Source organism: Emydura macquarii, unplaced genomic scaffold, assembly GCF_026122565.2.
Source record: "Emydura macquarii macquarii isolate MOO-44397 ecotype Brisbane River unplaced genomic scaffold, CSIRO-AGI_Emac_v2 contig_2863, whole genome shotgun sequence".
Taxonomy (NCBI): domain Eukaryota; kingdom Metazoa; phylum Chordata; order Testudines; family Chelidae; genus Emydura; species Emydura macquarii.
This window is the reverse complement of record NW_027133000.1, coordinates 3966158-3985161: the sequence shown is the minus strand read 5'-3', so window position 1 is coordinate 3985161 and position 19004 is coordinate 3966158. Positions and strand designations below refer to the sequence as shown.

Below are 19004 nucleotides of genomic sequence, written 5' to 3'. Positions count from 1 at the left end.
GACTTTTAGACAGTTTTATTCGATCTTCATTTGCGGTAAGTAATTTCAGTTGCAAACCCCAACCAGAGCAAGATCTAACATATTCTGCTCCAAGATCACTCCACTAAAGGGAATCACTTTAGCACATAGCTATAGTCGTAGCTCCATCAGAATTCCCATTCAGCTTCAAACATCTGCTATTTCATTAAAAGGGTATGACTGAATTCCCCGCCCCTTAATTACAGCTTTGAGGGAAGCTTATAATTAGGCTCAGAAGGATTAAATTGTTATTGCTAAATGTCTATGCAGTGAAATTGAAGTTTACACACACAAATCAAAGAAAAATATTTCCATCAACAACTGAAATTTACAGACAGGCAAAGTAAGAAAAACGTTGCTTGAAAACCTATTAGAGTTTGATATAAGGATATTTTCTTTGTATATGCTGACATATGATGTTGACAGTTTGTGTTTAAATGATTATAATGGCTTTACCTTTTTGAATTTCAGTGTTTATTTTCTTTCAATTGTCTGACCCTCCCATAATTTCCCACAACTGTGAAAATTTAAGATGATAAAAAAAAGTGAAAAAAAAGCTTAGAAACAAAATCAATATTATCCATCCAAATTATTTTAAGAAATACTTTCTTTAAAGCCTACTTAAAATTTGAGGCATCATTAAAACATTATTACAGTTCTAACTTTGGACTTTGGGACAGGGACTGTCACTTCCTATAAAGTAGATTCTTAGAGTTATGAACACCTCGGGAATGGAGGTTGTTCGTAACTCTGAACAAAACATTATGATAGTTGTTTCAAAACTGAAGATTAACGTAATACAGCTTTGAAACAATGCAGAAGAAAAATGCTGCTTTCCCTTTATTTTTTTAGTAGTTTACGTTTAACAGTACTGTACTATATTTGGGTTTTTTTTCTTTTCTCTGCAGCTGTCTGATTGTGTACTTCTGGCTCCAAATGAGGTGTGTGGTTGACTGGTCAATTCGTAACTCTGGTGTTCGTAACTTTGAGGTTCTACTGTATTTGTACTGCATCTAGCACAATGAGGCCCTGACCTGGCTGTCCTCTATGCATTCCCATACTAGAAAAATTGAACAGCAGCAGCAGATTTACAGAATGTATGGAACCCCCCTGCTTTTTTAATAAAAAGTTTAAAGATGCAGGATCCAAGTTTCCTGAGACATGTCTCTTCCCCCCTCCCGCCATGACTAAACATAATGGAGCATGGTCAGATTCTCCAGTAGCTTCAACACTGCAATCCACTACCTTGAGCAGGAAGGAGGCTGGTTCAAAAAATTAAACACGGCATATCAATCTCTGAATATTTTATATGAGCTGTGAAGAAGAAACAAATGAACATTTCCTGGAGAAAGAAAAACCAACCATCCATACATTTTACTCTGGGCAGCAAGATAGGCATTCTAGTCATAATGTGAACTGTATTGCACAGACAGGGAATGGTAATCATCCTTTCATGGTGCAGTGAGTGTCTCTGGCCAAAATGATTTTTCTGGGATGTAAAAAGTTTAATGTTCAAGAAGGAAATAATAAGATTTCCCACTAGTGTGATTATCAGGCCTTCCATCTAAAGGCCCTTCATGAGGTTGAGCATAAAGCAGGCTCATGTGTCTACATCACCCCTTCCTCTGAACAATGGGGAGATATTTATGGAATAGAATTGCTACCAATTTCGTAGATAAATTCAGAAACATTTCTTGCAGGGAGCCTATTTGCATTCCCTCAGCACCAGATAACAACATGAAGGTTATCAAATAATTTTGGACTAAAAAACTTGACAGTGAATGTAAGGAAGGATAACTGCATTTGAATTGTTCATTCTACATAAAGACAAATCACGATTGACTGTCTTACCACTATCTAGGGCACTCAAATTGTTTTATCTTTTTAAAGGTGTATATTCTGTGCTTATCCATGATCAATGCAGCTTTAAAATGTATTAATTTGACCTTTCTTTTTTTTTTTTTGGGCGATATCGAGGCTTTTTGTTTCAGCATCTTAAACAAGCCTACACAGGCAGACAAAATTATGTTAAATGCTCTCTCAGAAGGGACAATAGGAGATTCTATCTGCCAATCATCACATACAGCACAGTGGTTATTTGTTTACCCACTTATTTTTCTGTCACCAGATCACTCTTGTGCCTTGCTCACTAGGCGAGAGAGTCCATACTTCATAGACTGCAAAAGTTACCATCTTTATTAGACAGGGAGCCAACTAATGTTCAGTCTTAACTTTCACTCCCTTCATTACATACGCAGTAATGATGAATAAAATCATTCTAACAAGAGAGATTTATTTCACTAGAGATGGGCCTGACCTGCAGTCTGGATCTGAACTTTCCCAAAATTCAACAGGGACTCCGATCAAGTGCTCCATTTTAAGCCCTCTCTCCTTACAATGAAGAGGCTATAAATTACATATCACTAATCTACTACAATATAAACCATAAATGGGTGTTCATTAGTAAATTGCAAGGTGGCTTTGGACAATCAGTAGCCCAAGCCATATTAAACACAATAGAGGAGTTTAAAAACAATCCTTTTTTATCCTATAACAGAAATAAAGTCTCAGTGGAAGTGTACACTCTCAAAGGATCCCTTTGAGGATGCAAGTATTTCTCTGACAATTCAGTAGAAGAACCAGTGTGAGTGACAAAAAAAACCCAGCTTCCAGATCTGTGCATCTCCCCGCTCAAGCACACAGCTAGTGGCAAGGTTTAATGCTCATTGCTCTCACAAGGCAGGCTTGGACTGCAGGGAATAAGTTGGTGGCCAAGGAGAAGATGGGCAATAACGACCTTATCAAAGACCTCCTTGCCTTAACACATCAAGATGATCACCAGATTCTTGTTCGACACAGACAGCAGCAGAGCCACCTAGAGAGCAGGGAACCAGGATCACTCATCCTTACCGTAAGGCCAGCAAGAGAAAAGAGAAACTAGTCAGGAAGAGAAATTAATATAAGGAGCCCTGCCTCAGGACTTAGCCAATGTCACAGCATGGGCAGGTTCAAGGGAATGATGCTGCTGTCCTCAGTTGGACTTCAAGGAGCACAATCAACTTCCCACCACTAGCCACAGCAGAACTTAGTGACCACTAAACTGAAGAGAGCAACTGGAAATTCACCTTTACTGTGGATTGCAGGCACGCTGTTATGGAATAGGTGAATTAGCAACATTCCACTAAATTTAACTTCTACACACATCTTTCACTAGCCTAATTCTATTCAAGGTAAGAGAATCAAGTTTTATAATTTAACTGAACTTTGAAGGCAGATGCATTGTTTATCATTCCCTAGCATGATGTCAGCAGAGCCATCGTAGCAGACTAATCAAATTTTCCAAGACAACAACCAAAGTCTCAAACACAAAGACAGAAAAACATCTTTCTGGATCAAAATTTCAGATACAAGCAAGGGTTCACGGTTGCATTTAGGTTAAAGAAAAATTCAAGTGCACAAAAAGGGGAAAGATGTGTACCAAAGGAGTTTCTGAAACCATGCAGTTATTTTGTAAAAGTCACTTAAAATTTAGCAATTATACTGAGCTTTGTGGTAAGTCTTGAAAGCACTCGATACGTTTTAATATTCAATACATTTTAATGATTGATTCCCACAACTAGCCTATAAAAGTAGGTTAAGTATTATCCTCAGTGAGAGAGAGAGAGAGAGAGAGAGAGAGAGAGAAATATTAAGTGCCTTGTTCAAGGTCCTAGAAGGAATCAGGTTTGGAATTGGAAACCAAGAGGAATTTATTTCCAACCCCATGCTCAAATCTGTTTTGTGAAAATGTTTCCATGAGGAGTTTGGCTTTTTTCTTTTTTTTGCATAGAACAGTGCAGTTTGTTTTGATTTAAACATTTCATGAATATAAGATGAAGAAACTAACGACATAAAGTTCAGTTTCATTACTCACTAAGTTTGAACTATCAATATGCAAAAATTAAACACCCTGAGTGATGAGAGATTTTTAAGTTTTAATAATATAAGATCTTACAGATAAAGAAATGTTTTTTAAATTAGTTTTAGTGACAACTTTTTTAAATATTAAAAGAATTTTTGTTAAAAAAGACCCATTGTTTAAAGATGCATTTTACAAAAATATTGTTTTCATATTAAAATAAACTTTTAAGCACAGCAGAAAAACAGCAATGAAAATTTGGATCAAATGGGAGCCACAGCTAGTAGGCCAGCTATTCTGCCTACCTTAAATCACAGGTAGGCTCATTTAGGCCCCAATTCCCAAAAGCATCCCTCTTTCAGCACAATATTCAAGCACTTGCTTCAAGTCCCTTGGCAGTCAGTGGGCCCGGGGTTTTTTCTTTTGCAGCGTGGGGCATGGGTCATCTAGTATGATCATCTGGACAAATCTCACCTAAATCAATTCCCCCCACCATTCCAGAGGCCTTGGGCATTAATGGAACCTCAGACACTCCTGTTCTCTACCTGTTGCGCACAGCAGTATAGTTTCCTGAGGGCTGAAATGCTTTAATGTAACTAAAGTTACTGAGCTCAATATGGGGTATGTAGGTGAAATGTAATGGCTGCAATACATAGAATATGGTATTTTGCAGATAACTACAGATACATGCACAAGAACACTTCCTTGCAATTCACTGACTGACTCCAGAATCTATATTCAGTGTGCAGACAGTGAGAAATTGTGGATGTAAATATGTACAGAAGAGGAGGAGACAGTGAATTTTAACTGCACCCTACAACAGGTGTCTTTCCAGTGAGCAAATGTTTATCTCAAAGAATGTAGCCATCTGAACTGCCAGCTGAAACAATGGAGAACATCAAATCCCAATTCCATTATGATATATTGGCATGGATGCAACATTAAAGGCTAACAAAATGAACCTGCTGAGGCAGGCATGTTCTCTGAAAGAGGAATGCACAATGGCTTTTTTTTTTTTTTTTTTTTTTAAAGCATCTATGAACATTTATTTGCAAGTCATGACAAGTGCATACATTCTCAATTAATACTTTATTGGGGGATTGTGTGTGTTTTATTGGCTTTTTATCCTCTTGTATCTAGCACAAGGTTTGTGTGAAGAAAATAAATATTGGTCTTTAAGTTAGAATAACTTCAGGGTTGCTTTAACCCAAGGATCAGCAACCTGTGGCCCGCGAGATGATTTTGTATGGCACTCACCCTGCCACTGGCACCAGGGTTGTATAATTTTTGGTGGTGCCGGGAGTGGCTCCTGGCCAGGGCACTGGAGGCCCACGTCATGTGGGGGGAGGGGCAGGGCCGGGAGGTGGAGCAGCCACTGCAGTGCTGCTTGGGGTCGGGAGCAGCTCGTGGCCAGGGTGCTGGGCCCACGTCCCGTGGGAGAGGGATGGGAGTGGGAAGGGGCGGGGCCGGGGGGGGGACCTTATAAATGTTAAAATGTATTACTGACACGCAAAATCCTAAATTAGATTGAATGAATGAAGACTTGGCACGCCACTTCTGAAAGGTTGCCGACTCCTGATAACCTACGACAGCTACTACAACCCCCCAGGATCACCAAACTGGCTGGAGCTCTCTGCAGCATTTAAGCACTCTACCCATACACCCCTCCCACCACCAATAAACCTCCTATGCCAAGGGGACACAGAGTGACTATAAGGACTCCCTCACGGTCAGGGAATTCCCCTTAGTCCCATGATTCCAAGTGGCCTGAGCAGGGGCTGAGGATCTGGCCTGATGTTTGGAAACGGAGGGATAAGAAAGGGTTAAACCGTAAAACCTACAGTTTATTTAGAATATTCAGCTGCAAGGCAGAAGCTCGGTGATGATTCATTTATCCTAGGTAGGTGGCTGCCAGCACTGTTCTGGGGATGTTACTTTGACAGAATCCACTATAAAAATTGACAGTAAAGTGCAGGGATAACAGGAAAAGAAAACAAGACTGACTAAGTTTCAAATAGCCCTTTGGATATTTGTACACATTTTGGATGTTTGCTCATGAGTTGATGCCCAACTGAACTTTAAAATGTACTATTCATAAACACTGGAAGCATTACAGTAATTTGAGAGTAAATGCGGACAGCTGGTGAAAAGAAGAGGGAAGGATTGGAAAATGCACTTTGTGGAACCAATCAACAGCTTACTGACTGCAGGCATCACAGCATGGGTGATTCTGAGCTGTGTTTTTAAACAAAATGTGAATATCATTGGCAACTGAGATGCAAAATGTTTTTTCCTGCTGCCTGCAGATAAACAAAACAAAGATTTTCCAATTTGCAACCAGAAAGACTCTCCTCAGCAACATAGTTACCTGCCTACTCCTCGATCTGACCGTGGTGAATTCGCCAGCATCAGTGAAGATATACCCTTAATCAGGAAAGCATTTCACTGAGACAACAGATAAGGCTTGTCTGCACTTACAGAACTGCACCTCCCACTGAGGCGATAGCTAGGTTGATGGGGGTTAGGTTGGTTTAACTATGTCACTCAAGGAGTATATGGATTTTTCACACCCCTGACCGACATAGTTATACCGACTTAATTTCCTAGTGTAGACCAGGCCTTAGGGAAGTTTTCTTTGTGTTAAAAATTGAATGAGCCTTCAGTCACTTTTACCAGACAATCAAAATTCCTCACGTTGTTTTGTTGGGACAATTTTCAATATAAGTACCTGTCAAATATGACTGTTATGGTAACAAATGCTTCATCTGAATGAACTGTGCTGCAGACTTACAACATTAAACAAATATTTGCAAACTGCTATAAACACATTTATTTACCTACCTCACTAATAATATTTTAGATTATTAAAACGAAATTGTAAAAAGCCTGTTGACTTGTTACTATGTATGCCCTGTTTATTTTTCAAGTTGACCTCATCTTGGATTATGCAATTAAGGAAGTCAGCTTCACTTTTGTTATAGTCACTTTCAGCTTCTTAGTACTACAGTATTGTGGCTTTCAAACAAGACAAGGAGAATGTCTGGTTTGTTTGGTTTTTTAAAGCATCTTTTCCTATCTGAAATTACAAGACACTGGAGAAACACTTCCATTGGTCTGAAGTTTTAGAAGTTTGTTCCATCCAAGCACATCTAGGGCCAAATTTAAGAGTAATGGTGTCCATTTAAGTAAGGTTTGGACAAAATGTATTTTAGATAAAGTATTGCATTAAAGCAGCAATGTTATTGGCTTCTAATAAGGCAGGCTTTTTTTCTGAATTGTAAGTTTCCTTAACAAAAAGTTTCAGAAAATTATAACCTAACGACACCCCCCATCACTGAACTCGAGATAAAATCCTAGCTCCACTGAAGTCAATGGCAAAACTCACATTGACAGCAAAGAGCCACAGTTTCACCCATGGAACTTGCCTCCATCTATTTTCCATCACGCTCAGTTAGAGCACTGGTCTCCACTGTCCTCACTTATAACCTCCCACTGCCGATGAAAGAGCCTTTTGCCTCCACTTCCTCTTCTCCCCCAGCCCTTTGGAATGGCTTCCTACTTCGTCAACTCTCAATCTCATTTGATATCTTAGCTAAAATCAGTTGTCCTCCCTTGCCGCTCTCTTACTAGCAGTGATTTCATAGTTATAGAATTAAATATTATTTTTTCAGCAAAGCATTTTGGATAAAGATTATATGAAAGATGCTATACAAAATATAAGACTAATCACAAAATGTGCTGTGTAACTTTCAAGATCAAGCCATATATCACGTTGTTTTATTGAATTGTATTATTTCAAAACCCATATTGTATGAGCTGTGAATTAGGCCATTAAACCTTTTTGTTTGACACACAGAGGTAAGGAAGAGATACCAAATATATTACTATGATTTTATCTTCTTTCAGTGCGGTTTCCTAAATTATGAATATATCTCCTAGTGCATGCATTCTTAAGAACTAACTTTCTCAACCACTGGAAATTAAACCTTCATTTTTATCAGTCACCATGCAATCCACTTACTAGTCTGTTTTCAAAAGGAACTTGATATTCTTGCCTGATGTTTCTACAAATATTTCTATTTTAATCATTATTTAAGTAGAGTGGAACATTTTCAAGAGGTGCACGTTACTAAACCAGTTCAACTGCATTCTGTAAAGCCATATTTTGGGAAGGTTGGCAGTTATGACACAATAAAGTCAGAATAATCTGAAAGCATATTTTCAAAGAACAGTGCATGGCTTTTCCTGTAAAATGCCCACTGAAGCATCAGGAGTCCTGTTGCTAAGATCCTACTCAGTTGAGAATCTATAGCCCAACAAAATACTACATGGCAGAACAAAATTCCCATGCAATAATAGAGACAAGGAACATACACCTTAAGAGTATTCCAGATATAGCTGTCTTTTGAGTATGAAATTCATTCAACTACAGAGAAACCTGCAAGGATCTACACCACTTCAGCCTTGCACTAGGCACTGGGAAAGTAACTTCACAGAGGTGCCTCTGAATAGTATGCTATTGTAGGCAGGGCCACTGATTTCAGAATAAGATGAAAGCAGTGGTAGAAAACACCGGCCGAGTGGGCAAAGGAGAGTAAGCTGCGACTATGCCAACTATGAAGGGGCTACAGTGAAACCCCAAACTGGACACAGTTGTACACCTGTGAATTCCATTTCCCCACCCCAGCTCAGCTAGGAACCAAGTTCGTTCTATCAGAGGCATTGTGCAGGAGAGGTGAATTTCACCTTCATTGCATTAAAGTGCTCGGAGTATACAAGTCATGAGAAAAAGTCGACCAGGAATGAAGTTTTATTTCTATAAGAAAACATAGTAGTTGCACTTCTAAGGGCATAATCTACACTACCAGCCCCACAGCTATGCCACTGTCATTCCTTAACGTAGATGGTTCCCACACTGTGGAAGAGGTTTTTCCAATGATGTAAGTAATTCATCTTCCCAAGGAGCGGTAGCTAGGTCGATAGAACTGTCCCATCAATCTGTGTATGTCTCTACTTGGGGATTAGTGGGTTTAACTAGAGCACTCAAGGCTGTGAATTTCTCATACTGGTGAGTGACGTAGCTAGACTGATCAAAATTTTAAGTGTAGACTTGGGCTCAATAAAAACAAAGACTCCTCTGTTCTTCTAACATTTCACTTCATAACAATGAACTAAACTGACTATAAAAATTAAATTTAGAAATTAAGACCACCACCCTGTAATCTCATTTGTGCAGGCTGAACTCTGCATTTCAGCTGGGTCTTAGCTGGATGCAGCAGTCCACCCAAACAAGTTAGACTGAAGAATAAGGATCTACATTAGTGTATACAATGTGTGTACAGCTTCCAGTTAAATTAAAGGGAAACTATATGCAAGCATGTGAGGGCAGAGTTTTACCCCAGGATTGGGGCTGTTTTTGTTATTTTGGGGGAGGAAGGAGGGTGCAGGCTGTAGGGACTGAAGGAGGAAGAATGGGGGCAGGGAGCAACACACATTAAATTATTTTTGCATACTTCTATCGTCTAGAAATACTTTGGGAGAGGAGTTTCTTACATAATTTCCAGTCATGCCTTGTCTAGACTAGGATAAGAAGCTGTGTTAGCTTACATGTTTGAGAAGACCAATGTAGAAAAGGCACACTGTCTTTAACATGTGCTACTAAGTGAATAGAGTTTAAGTGAAGCAAGGAGCCTAGTCTTTAACTCACCTACTTTAGTACGTGTTGAAGTATACACTGCTTTGACTACACCAGACTTTCACAAATATAGACAAAGCAAGTTGTACTTTTAATGTATGTTAGCTAGTCAAGATAAATTCTGGGAAGGAAAGGCTCCTTCCCAGGGTTTAATTCCAAGAGCACACAGCATCAAATACGCCTTTCTTCCTAGTGAAGACTTGGGCAGAGACCATACTGCTCTCCTATACCTCATTACAGACTGTGTCACCCATTTTAGTCCCAATTTAATTGCCATTCCACCCAAAGCCAGTGTTCACACTGTTCATTGCTTTGAATTAATTTTATGAACACTGCACCAGGAAAACTCAGTTAAGGGAAACTTCGCATACGTTAAATAAATAAACCAGCATTTATGAATTTGTGTCTGTCATGTGTCCCAGTCACAGATTTAGTCCTGAATAGGTTGACGAGTTAGGGCCAATATTTTGCTAAGCTTCACTGGAGCAAACTTTTTAAAAGAAATGGATGGCCTCTTTAATAATGGAAGTTAAAAAAGATCCTGATAATGGAACTTGTCAACCATATTTGTTTCCTTTTTCCAGACTATTAGTACACAGTCATATTGTTATCCAGGGCTGTGTTGTCCACAGAACCATACCTTTCAACAGATCTTTCTTTTAAAATAGCATTTTTGACCCTTTCTGCACAGACAGCAGACTGTGTTTTTAAAAGAGGTTTCTTAAAGGGACACAAACTTAAAACATAGAAGAGTGATTTTTTAAATTCACTTGTTTTACAGGAAATATTTAGGATTACTAAAGTGAAAGTAATTAAGAATTACAAGTTGCCAGCCTTCAGTTTGTTTACTTAGTGCATTTGACAGCATTTTGTGCATAGTCCATTTAATTGTTTCCCTGTTGAGACAGTCAGTTTCAACTCTTTTCCTGTGGGTTTTCCCACGGGTTTTCCCACACAGGACAAAGAAAAGCCATTTTAAAATAGCCACTAGAATGCCCAGAAGTTGACAGGCAGACCCAGGAGCAGGTGTGGTACCTAAAAACTATACAGTTTTGGGAAAAGAGGGGGAGCGTTTAATTGACTAATTTTTACAAGTTTAATGCCCTTTGAGAATAAGGCACCACAGCCCTCAAAAGAGCAGCCCACATGGATTTCTCCAAGAGTAGAAGAGAAAGAAAGAAAAGAGGGAATACCTAGAATGCTACTACCTTAGGGCAGGGAAATCAGGGGCAGCAGTCACATCATGTAGTTGGACATGGCACTTCCTAGCTTTCACCTCAAATGGAAAGAAGAAAATGAAGTCCACAATACCTTCATCAATCTGGAACTATCAATGGTCTTTCATGTTCATTGTAGAGTTCAAAGGCTCCCTTCTCTCTTCCTTGTCTCCATTAAACTTCCTAACCTCAAAGTCTCATGCTACTGAAGCCATCACCTCCCAGGTGGAGAGCTGGACTGTCCTCAAATCCTGTCAGCAGCACTCAGTCATCCATAACAGTCACCTGGGGTTGCGGGTGCTACCTTTGCAACTGTCCAAAACAGCAGCAGCCCAAAACCTGATCTCCTGCATAGCACTGCTACCATTACTGTTTATACAGTAGAACCTCAGAGTTATGAACACCTCGGGAATAGAGGTTGTTCTTAACTCTAAAATGTTCATAACTCTGAAAAAATGTTATGGCTGTTTTTCAAAAGTTTACAACTAAACATTAACTTAACACAGCTTTGAAATGCTACTATGCAAAAGAAAAAGTACTAAAAAATAACGGGAGAACAGCATTTATGTTTAACTCAGTACTGTACTGTATTTGCTTTTTTTTTTTCTTCCCCTCTGCAGCTGCCTGCTTGTGTACTTCTGGTTCCAAATGAGATGTGTGGTTGACTGGTCAGTTTGTAACTTTGGTGTTCATAACTTTGAGGTTCTATTGTATTATAGCAGCTCCTAGATGCTCCGGTAAAGATCCAGGTTCTACCATGCTAGGTACTGTATAAACACATAGCATGAGATGGCCCCTATCCCAAAGAACTACTTACAGCCTAAATAGGCAACATAAACAGTAGTACACAAAGGATGCAAATACATAACACAAAAGGTAAATAACTAACCAGTTGTCTGTTTCTATGTATTAGTTTCCCCAAAACTATCCTCCAGCCCTATATACAGGTGTCCCCTGCCCTATTACTACTGATCCAAAGAGCCCTTCTTTCAATCTGCCCACCACAGAGAAGTCACCTGTTTCCCAACAAGGCAAAGTGAGCAGGGAAAGCAGACATTCCAGATCCTGCAGTCAGTACTGGACCCCTGCAGCTATGAATAGGTCAGACTGCAGCATTCAAACCAAACAGGTCACTCTGCTCAATTCTGTAGAAGTTTTCAGTCCACCTTTAAAACCTGATTGTATTTAAAAGCCAAATACAATACGTCATCTCAACTGGTTCTAATCAAAATGAAACATTGACTATGAACCCTTCCTAGTTTGAATATAGAAAACACAAAAGACAATATCTGAGTTAAAGCTGTGTTGTCAGCATGGCTAACTTCTATATTTTTGTCTAAAAAGGGGAAAATACATTTTTCTAAGTCCAACATTGAGAAATATCAAGATTTTACATTATTAACTCCACTCCTGAAAATTCAGGAATAACTGCACTAGCTTAGTGTTTACGAGCCAGAAATTGGTAAGGATTATGAACTGAAACTGAATATGGTGACTGTAATTTCCACAGTGTAGTTTCATTGTCTATGTTGGCTTTAGGCTGAACCAGTAAACAATTGTAAATGGCGAGTTTCAGTAAACTAATGCCTTGTTACTAATAATTACAGTAACAACAACAAAAAGCCTTAAGATGCTTACCCTGCCAATATCCTTTTAAGAACACTCTACCTTAACCTTAGATTTCTTGGCTTTCATTGTTCTATAAAAATGGAGTTATTTACAGGATTTCTTTTTTAAGTTCAGACTTTCCACTGCTTCAGCATACACCTCAGCCACACCTCTCTCTCCATGGATATTTATCAACAGACATATAATGCAGCTGTGCTAAATCAACTGTTACTCCTACAGTTTGCTTTGATGATTCATCCTCAACCAATCAGGGACCAGGGCAACAACGCTGGAGGAAGTGGAAAAATTATAAAGACATTGGTCACGTTTCCATCCTGAGTTCAGTTGACAAGACAGATTCTCCTCCTCTGTCAGGCTTACTTGGAGCGCTACTGCACTAGTCGCTTCGTTTCACACCGTTAAAGTTCACGCCCAAACAAACAGCAGCGCGCTGCCGGGAAGGCAAGGCAGGCTTTCAAAACCTCAGGAAAGCAACGAGCGCTGCCAACAAATGCCTTCGCTTCGGGTGTGCCTGAACCGCAAGGAGCGTCTCGCCACGCCGGCTTCATGTTAAAAGCAGGTGTTGGCAGTCTCCCGGGGAAGGCTTTGGCCAGGGATGAGTTTCAACGAGTCACTTACAACCTCAACTCTTTTGCTGTCGTCGCCCCCCGAGCCTCCCCCTTTCCGCCCCTCCCAGCTGGAGTCCTTATTTAGCCCCAGCAGGATACAGACCGGCGCGGGTAGCAGGCAGAGTCCAGCCGGCGCCGAGCTGCCCCCGCCCCAAGGTGTGGCCCATCCTCCGGCCCCCAGCGGGCACCTCCAGCCCCGGAGGAACTTTCCGCCGCTCCCTGGGCGGGTCGGGGTGACTCGGAGCCCGGTGTCTGCGGAGGGCGGGGGGGATCGCAGACGCAACCCTCCCCCGCTCTGTCTTCCCAAAGCTGCTGCTGCTGCTGCTCCCAGGAGAAAAACAGCCCCCGGGCCGCTGGGAGCCGCCAGGACAAACTCTGGGCCGAGCGCGCGGCCCCAGCTCACCCGCGCGGAGACAGCGGGCAGGGGAGCAAAGTTCTGCCCGGGAGCTGCCCCAGCGCCGCCGAAGTTGCCACGTGCAAACTTTCCCGGTGCTGCCCCCCCCACCACCACCACCACCACCGTCCAGCCCCGCGGCTCACCTGGGGAGCTGCAGGCAGGGGCCCGGCCAACGCGCAGCTGCCGCGTCTCCCAGCGGCGGTCAAGGGCTGCTGCCATCTCCCCCTGCCGCTCCGGAGCAGCTGCCCTGCCCGCGGCAGCATCCTCCTCCTCCTCCTCCCGCGGGGCGAGGCAGTCCCGCTGTACCCGCCCCCCGGGGCACCCCTAAGGCAGGCTCATAGGGGGCGGTCGGCGCCGCCGCTGCACCCGGCGTCGCCCTGTAGAGCAGCTCCGGCGCCGGGAGAGACTCGGCTGGCTCCTGCCGCGCGCCGACTGCAGGAAGAGCCACGTAGGGGCGGTGAGTTAAAGGCGAGGGCGCTGCCTCCGGAGCCCGGGTTTTCAGTTGGCCGACAAAAAGCAAGTCGCCGCGCTGCCCCGGGCGGGGCGATGGAAGCGGCTGGTGACCGACCCACTCCCCCCGACCTGTGCAAAACCCTCCCTCCGCGCGCGGAGCCGAAGAAAAGCGCCGCCGCAGGGCCGGAGACGCAGAACTGGGGCGGCAGGAGCCGTCGGGGCAGAGGCTGCACAGCCCTGCTCCGCCCGCAGCCGGCGCTGCACCGCAGCCGACAGGGGCTGCACGTTCCCCGCCTGCCACTGCCTGAGGAGGCAGGACAGCTGCCGGAGCGGGCGGGTAGGGGAGAGAAGTGAGCGCCGGCAAGGAGGGGTGGCCCCGCTGCTCTGTGAAGGCATTGGTGAACGGACAGCACTACAAGCGGGCGTCTAGTGGAGGGAAGAGTAGATGAATGCAAGGGATGGGCGGATCCGCCCGAATCCATTTGCAGCCACTGAAGAGGGGGCCCGATAGGAAAAAGTGGGGCTTGAAAATAGCAGCTATTCGCTTTGTCGCTCCAGCCACACGAAACACCACAAATCCTGGCCCAGTGTTTTCTTCGGGTGGGTGCTCAGCTGGAAGTACTGCTGAAGAACAGCATCTCCTCCTCTTGCAGTTGTTGACAGGATGATAAAATCAACAACCCACCCTCTCTTTTCCACAGGCACTATGCCAGGCTAGATTGCCACTGACTAGGCAACAGGAAGAACAGGTGAGCAGATAGCAAGTGTGAAACATCAGGACCAAGGCGTAATAGGCACCTCTATAAGAAAAAGCTCTGAATAGCAGAACTGTCCCTATCAAATCAGGATATCTGGTCACCCTAGGAAGGACTCGCTCCAGAGATTGGGGCTGGTTGCTTTCTTTCCCACCTTTTTCCTACTGGAGAGTGTGATTATCATCATGGCCACTAGTATAAAGATTGTGACCCAGGGAGTTCCTCCATGGCAACTGGCAGAGTCCACACCATACTATACAATATCTCACATCAGGCCTGACACACACATTGCCCCTACCCATGGTTGTCATAATCTGTACCTAAGATCTAAAAGGTGTAATGGAAGGTATTAAATGCAAACTAGGAACATGCTGGTCATAAAGGTTATCGTTTAATGTAGGTACAAGCAGTGTGTAAAAAATTATAGATGGGTGCTGAAAATACATTCCTAAAAAGTGTTTTGCAAACACTGCATAAGCTCAGCCTGTCCTAGACAAAGGAACGTTGTTTTGCTTGTTTTCCTATGTCTCTAATGTAAACCGAGTCAGGTAATATCTGAGAGGATGGAAAGAAATACATGTGTTTTCCCTTGTTTACGTTCCATGTACATCTACATGGAAGGTAAACAAAGCCATCAAACTAAACAAGTAGGGTGCAGGAGAGAAAGATCACTTAATCACAAATGGGGAGGGAGCCTGCACCCCCCAGGCAGTCTGCCTGGCTCTTGTAACAAAGATATTTTGGAAAAGATAAGCTGAAGCAGAAAGCCATTTTAGCATCCATCACATAGGGGACAAAGTGGCAGCAGAACCCTATGAGCTCATGCAAAATGGATCATCTTGGCCTGAAAACCAAGAATAGCTGGAACTGACTAAAGGTGAGAAACCTCCTTAGATAAAGATTGTAACATGCCGAAGTTACATTTTAGTCACTAGAAAGCATGTTTTGGTTTGTTGTACTTGTAACCATATACGTGTCTATTTTTACTTATCACTTAAATCTGTGCTTTGTTAATAAACTTATTCTTGGTTCATTACAAAACCATCTCAGTGCCGTGTATTAAACTGAAGGGTGAAATCCACAGCTAAAGTAACAGGCTGGTGTGTACTCTGTTTTCTTTGGAGGCAGCAAACAACTTCTGTGCATATCCAGGGAGAGAATGGACACTGAAGGGCAGATGGTTTGAGGGAGACTCAGGACTGGAAGAGCTGTTGGTGTCACCCTGCAAGGAGTAACCAGGCTTTTAGAGGCCAGGGTGAGGCTATTGTGCTGTGAGCATGATGCTGGGGACAGGGCTCTGAGCCAAAGCTGCACAGCAGGAAGTACCCAGGCTTGCATTGCAGGTAGTGACAAACCCCCCCATTTGTCTGAGTAAACCCCCAAAGCATCCCAATGTCATTTTAGAGGTAGCACACAACTGGACTGATTGACAAACACATTGCAAACTGTTTCACTCACACCTCCAATGCACCTCCACATTGCTTACTGCTGTTACAATTAGTGCCACTTGAGGCTGAAATTTGTAGAAGCAGCCTCACTGTCATTCATTAAGTTGTTTTAGGTTCCCCTACATCTTATGAAAAAGTAATAGAGCTTCTAGTTTGCTATGCTTTTACCATACAGAAATAAACTCCCAAGCCAGTTAAGTTTCTGCAAAAATAATCTTTTCCTCATTATTAATTTTTCCAGATACCCACTGCATTTTCTTTGTCCTGAGAGACCACAGAGGCCAAGATTTTCAAAAGCAATTAGTGGTTTTGGATAACAGACTTGAGACTCTTTAAAGGGACTCAATTTACACAATGGGCAAACAAAACTACTAGGGCTTGTCTACACAGAGGGTTTAAAACAGATTGATTTGATGCACAGAACACAAGTGGCACTAATAGGGAACACTGTGCCATCTTTCATTCGCATCAGTGTATAAATATGGCAGTGGCTTGCCACATACTAAGCGCATGGCATTCTCACAGGGTTCTTTGCTGCACTGCTGAGCAGTGTGCATTCTCTGGGATTTTTCTTGCTGTGCATTATGGGATGCATAGCAGAAGCCAGGTGGATTCAATTTTTTTTTTAAATCCATTCCCATGTTTCTGCTATCTTTGTCCCATGCTTCCTTTCTGGGCAGGTGAGCACCATTTTCCAATTGCTATCAGCCACAATGGACATAATAATACTTCCCACAGGCTGTTTAGGATATATTTCACTTCTCAAAGCCAAGCAGCTGATGTGGCAGCAGCAGCTGGAACTTCAGTGGGTGGCATGAGAACAATGAGCAACTGCAATAACAGGAGCTGTTCCTGAAGCAATTTCACATCATACAGTGTCATTTATGGGCTCAGGAAATCAGGGTTTTCTAAAGAATTGTTCTAAAGACCTTGTTGAAGCTATTCACAGGCCACTTGGCTAGAAAGGAGCAACTGTTTAACTATAGGGGGTTGTGAATCCAGCAGTTTGAAGGAAAGCTAGCAGATTTTGTGGAATAGGTTGTAACCTGCAGGAAAAATAACATATCTAAGACTACAGCTGCATGTTATATTTTGCACAATATTTGTGAAGGATGGGAGAAGGCCACATGTGAAAATCTTGGCTAATTTCTATTGCTGACAGACATCACTAAAACAGGTTTATCTTTAGCAGACATCAGTGTCTGCAACTGGTACCAAGTATGTTTGATGACACCATGTCATCCTTCTGCTGTTTTTTTCCCCCCAGTCTCTTAGGGGCAAACAATTCAAGAGCTACATCTAACTTTTGGTTATTTCTCATGGCAAGTCCTGAGGTTCTTAACTGTCTCTCAACAAGGACAAGAATCACTTCTATAAAATAGTATTTTAGTATTTTGTTTAGCTAGGATAGTTACCAGATCCACCAGGAAAACACTCATGTGCAAACACTTTCTCCATGCAAAGGTATACTCAAAGGCATTGGGTTGTCATTGTAGACAGCTCATTGAAGACTCCCTACTCAATATGAGCCATGGTTTAAAAAAAGCAAAGAACAAATGCATATGTTAGAATGCATAAGGAATAGAATGGTGAATTAATACAGAGATTATAATGCCTTTGTATAAATCAGTGGTGTGGCCTCATCTGAAATACCATGTGCAATACTGGTCATCCCACCTGAAAAAGGACATTGTAGACTAGAGTGGGTTCAGAGAAGGGTGATGAAAATGATCAAAGGTACTGAGAAGCACTCAGATGAAGAGAAACTGAAAAGCTCTGGATTGTTTATCTTAGAAAGGAAATGAAAAGAGGGGACATGATAAAAGTATAGAAAATAATGAATAGTCTAGAGATGGTAGACTGGGGACTCCTCTTCTTCCTGCCCCAACAAAAGAGCAAGGAAGCATTCGATGAAATTCAAAAGCAACAAAACAAAATACTATTGCACACAGCATGTAATTATGCTGTGGAACTCATTGCCACAGGAAATCATTCAAGAATTTAGTAAGGTTCAGTATGGATAGCAAAAATATCCAGTTATCATAATCAACAACAAAAATTGTGGAAAGGCTATTAAACTTCATGCTTCAATATCTGACTATTAGAAACCAGAATGAGACATAAGGGGGGCAGATTATCCACATCTGCCTACAGCAGCATTCTTATACCTTTCTGTGAAGTATCTAGTACAGGCCACCACCAGAGATAGGTTACTGGATTAGATGGACCTTGGGTTTAACTCCAGCATGGCAATTCCTATGGTCCTGCAATACTATCTGATGATCTTGGTGGTCTGAGAATGAACCTGAAGAATCCATCTCCAGTGCTGTTATTTTTCTCAGTGCCTCTCACAAGCATAGATGTTCCTCATGTGGAACCAATCTATTATAACATTATGGTAGAGGATGCTAGAGTTATGGTTGAAGAGACACTTTCATTCTGAATCTCTATTTCAGGGCATTTTAACTTTAAAAAAAATTACCTTTATGAACACGCTTAACTTTATGGAGAGAGTGCTTACTTTTGTGAAGAGTCAGTAGTAAGCACTACAACTGATAGCGATGGCAGGATCAGGCTCCAAATACTCACTATATAGAAAAAGTATACAGGCAATAGAATGCAACAAAAGTAGCTGTTTAGTACACTTTTTGTTCCACTATGTTCTTTGATTTGGCTTTGCTTGGTTTGGCAATATTTATTTTTAGTCCATTTTTTTTAAGTGAAAGATTAAGTCTTGTAGACTCTAAGAGGAAGGGTGTTTGCAGCTTGTCATAAAGATAGTCAGAATCACAGGATTGAAAGGGACCTCAAGAGGTCATCTTGTCCAGTCCCCTGCACTTATGTCAGGACTAAGTATTCTCTGGACCATTTATGACAAGAGTTTGT

General features: G+C 42.1%; 1 protein-coding gene across 4 annotated transcripts in view; it reads right to left on the bottom strand.

Moving 5' to 3' along the window:
• Positions 1-14467, bottom strand: part of MCUB (mitochondrial calcium uniporter dominant negative subunit beta) — an 88642-nt gene extending 74175 nt beyond the window's left edge. Inside the window, exon 1 of one of the 4 annotated variants that reach the window (XM_067568208.1) lies at positions 13606-14467. In XM_067568208.1, the coding sequence (XP_067424309.1) occupies positions 13606-13725 (120 nt within the window). In that variant the 5' untranslated portion in view covers positions 13726-14467. Of the gene's footprint in view, positions 1-10922; positions 10944-12466; positions 12655-13605 lie in introns of those variants that run through there. The other 3 variants (XM_067568211.1, XM_067568210.1, XM_067568209.1) reach the window with 3 other exon arrangements.
• Positions 14468-19004: the final 4537 nt, after the last annotated feature.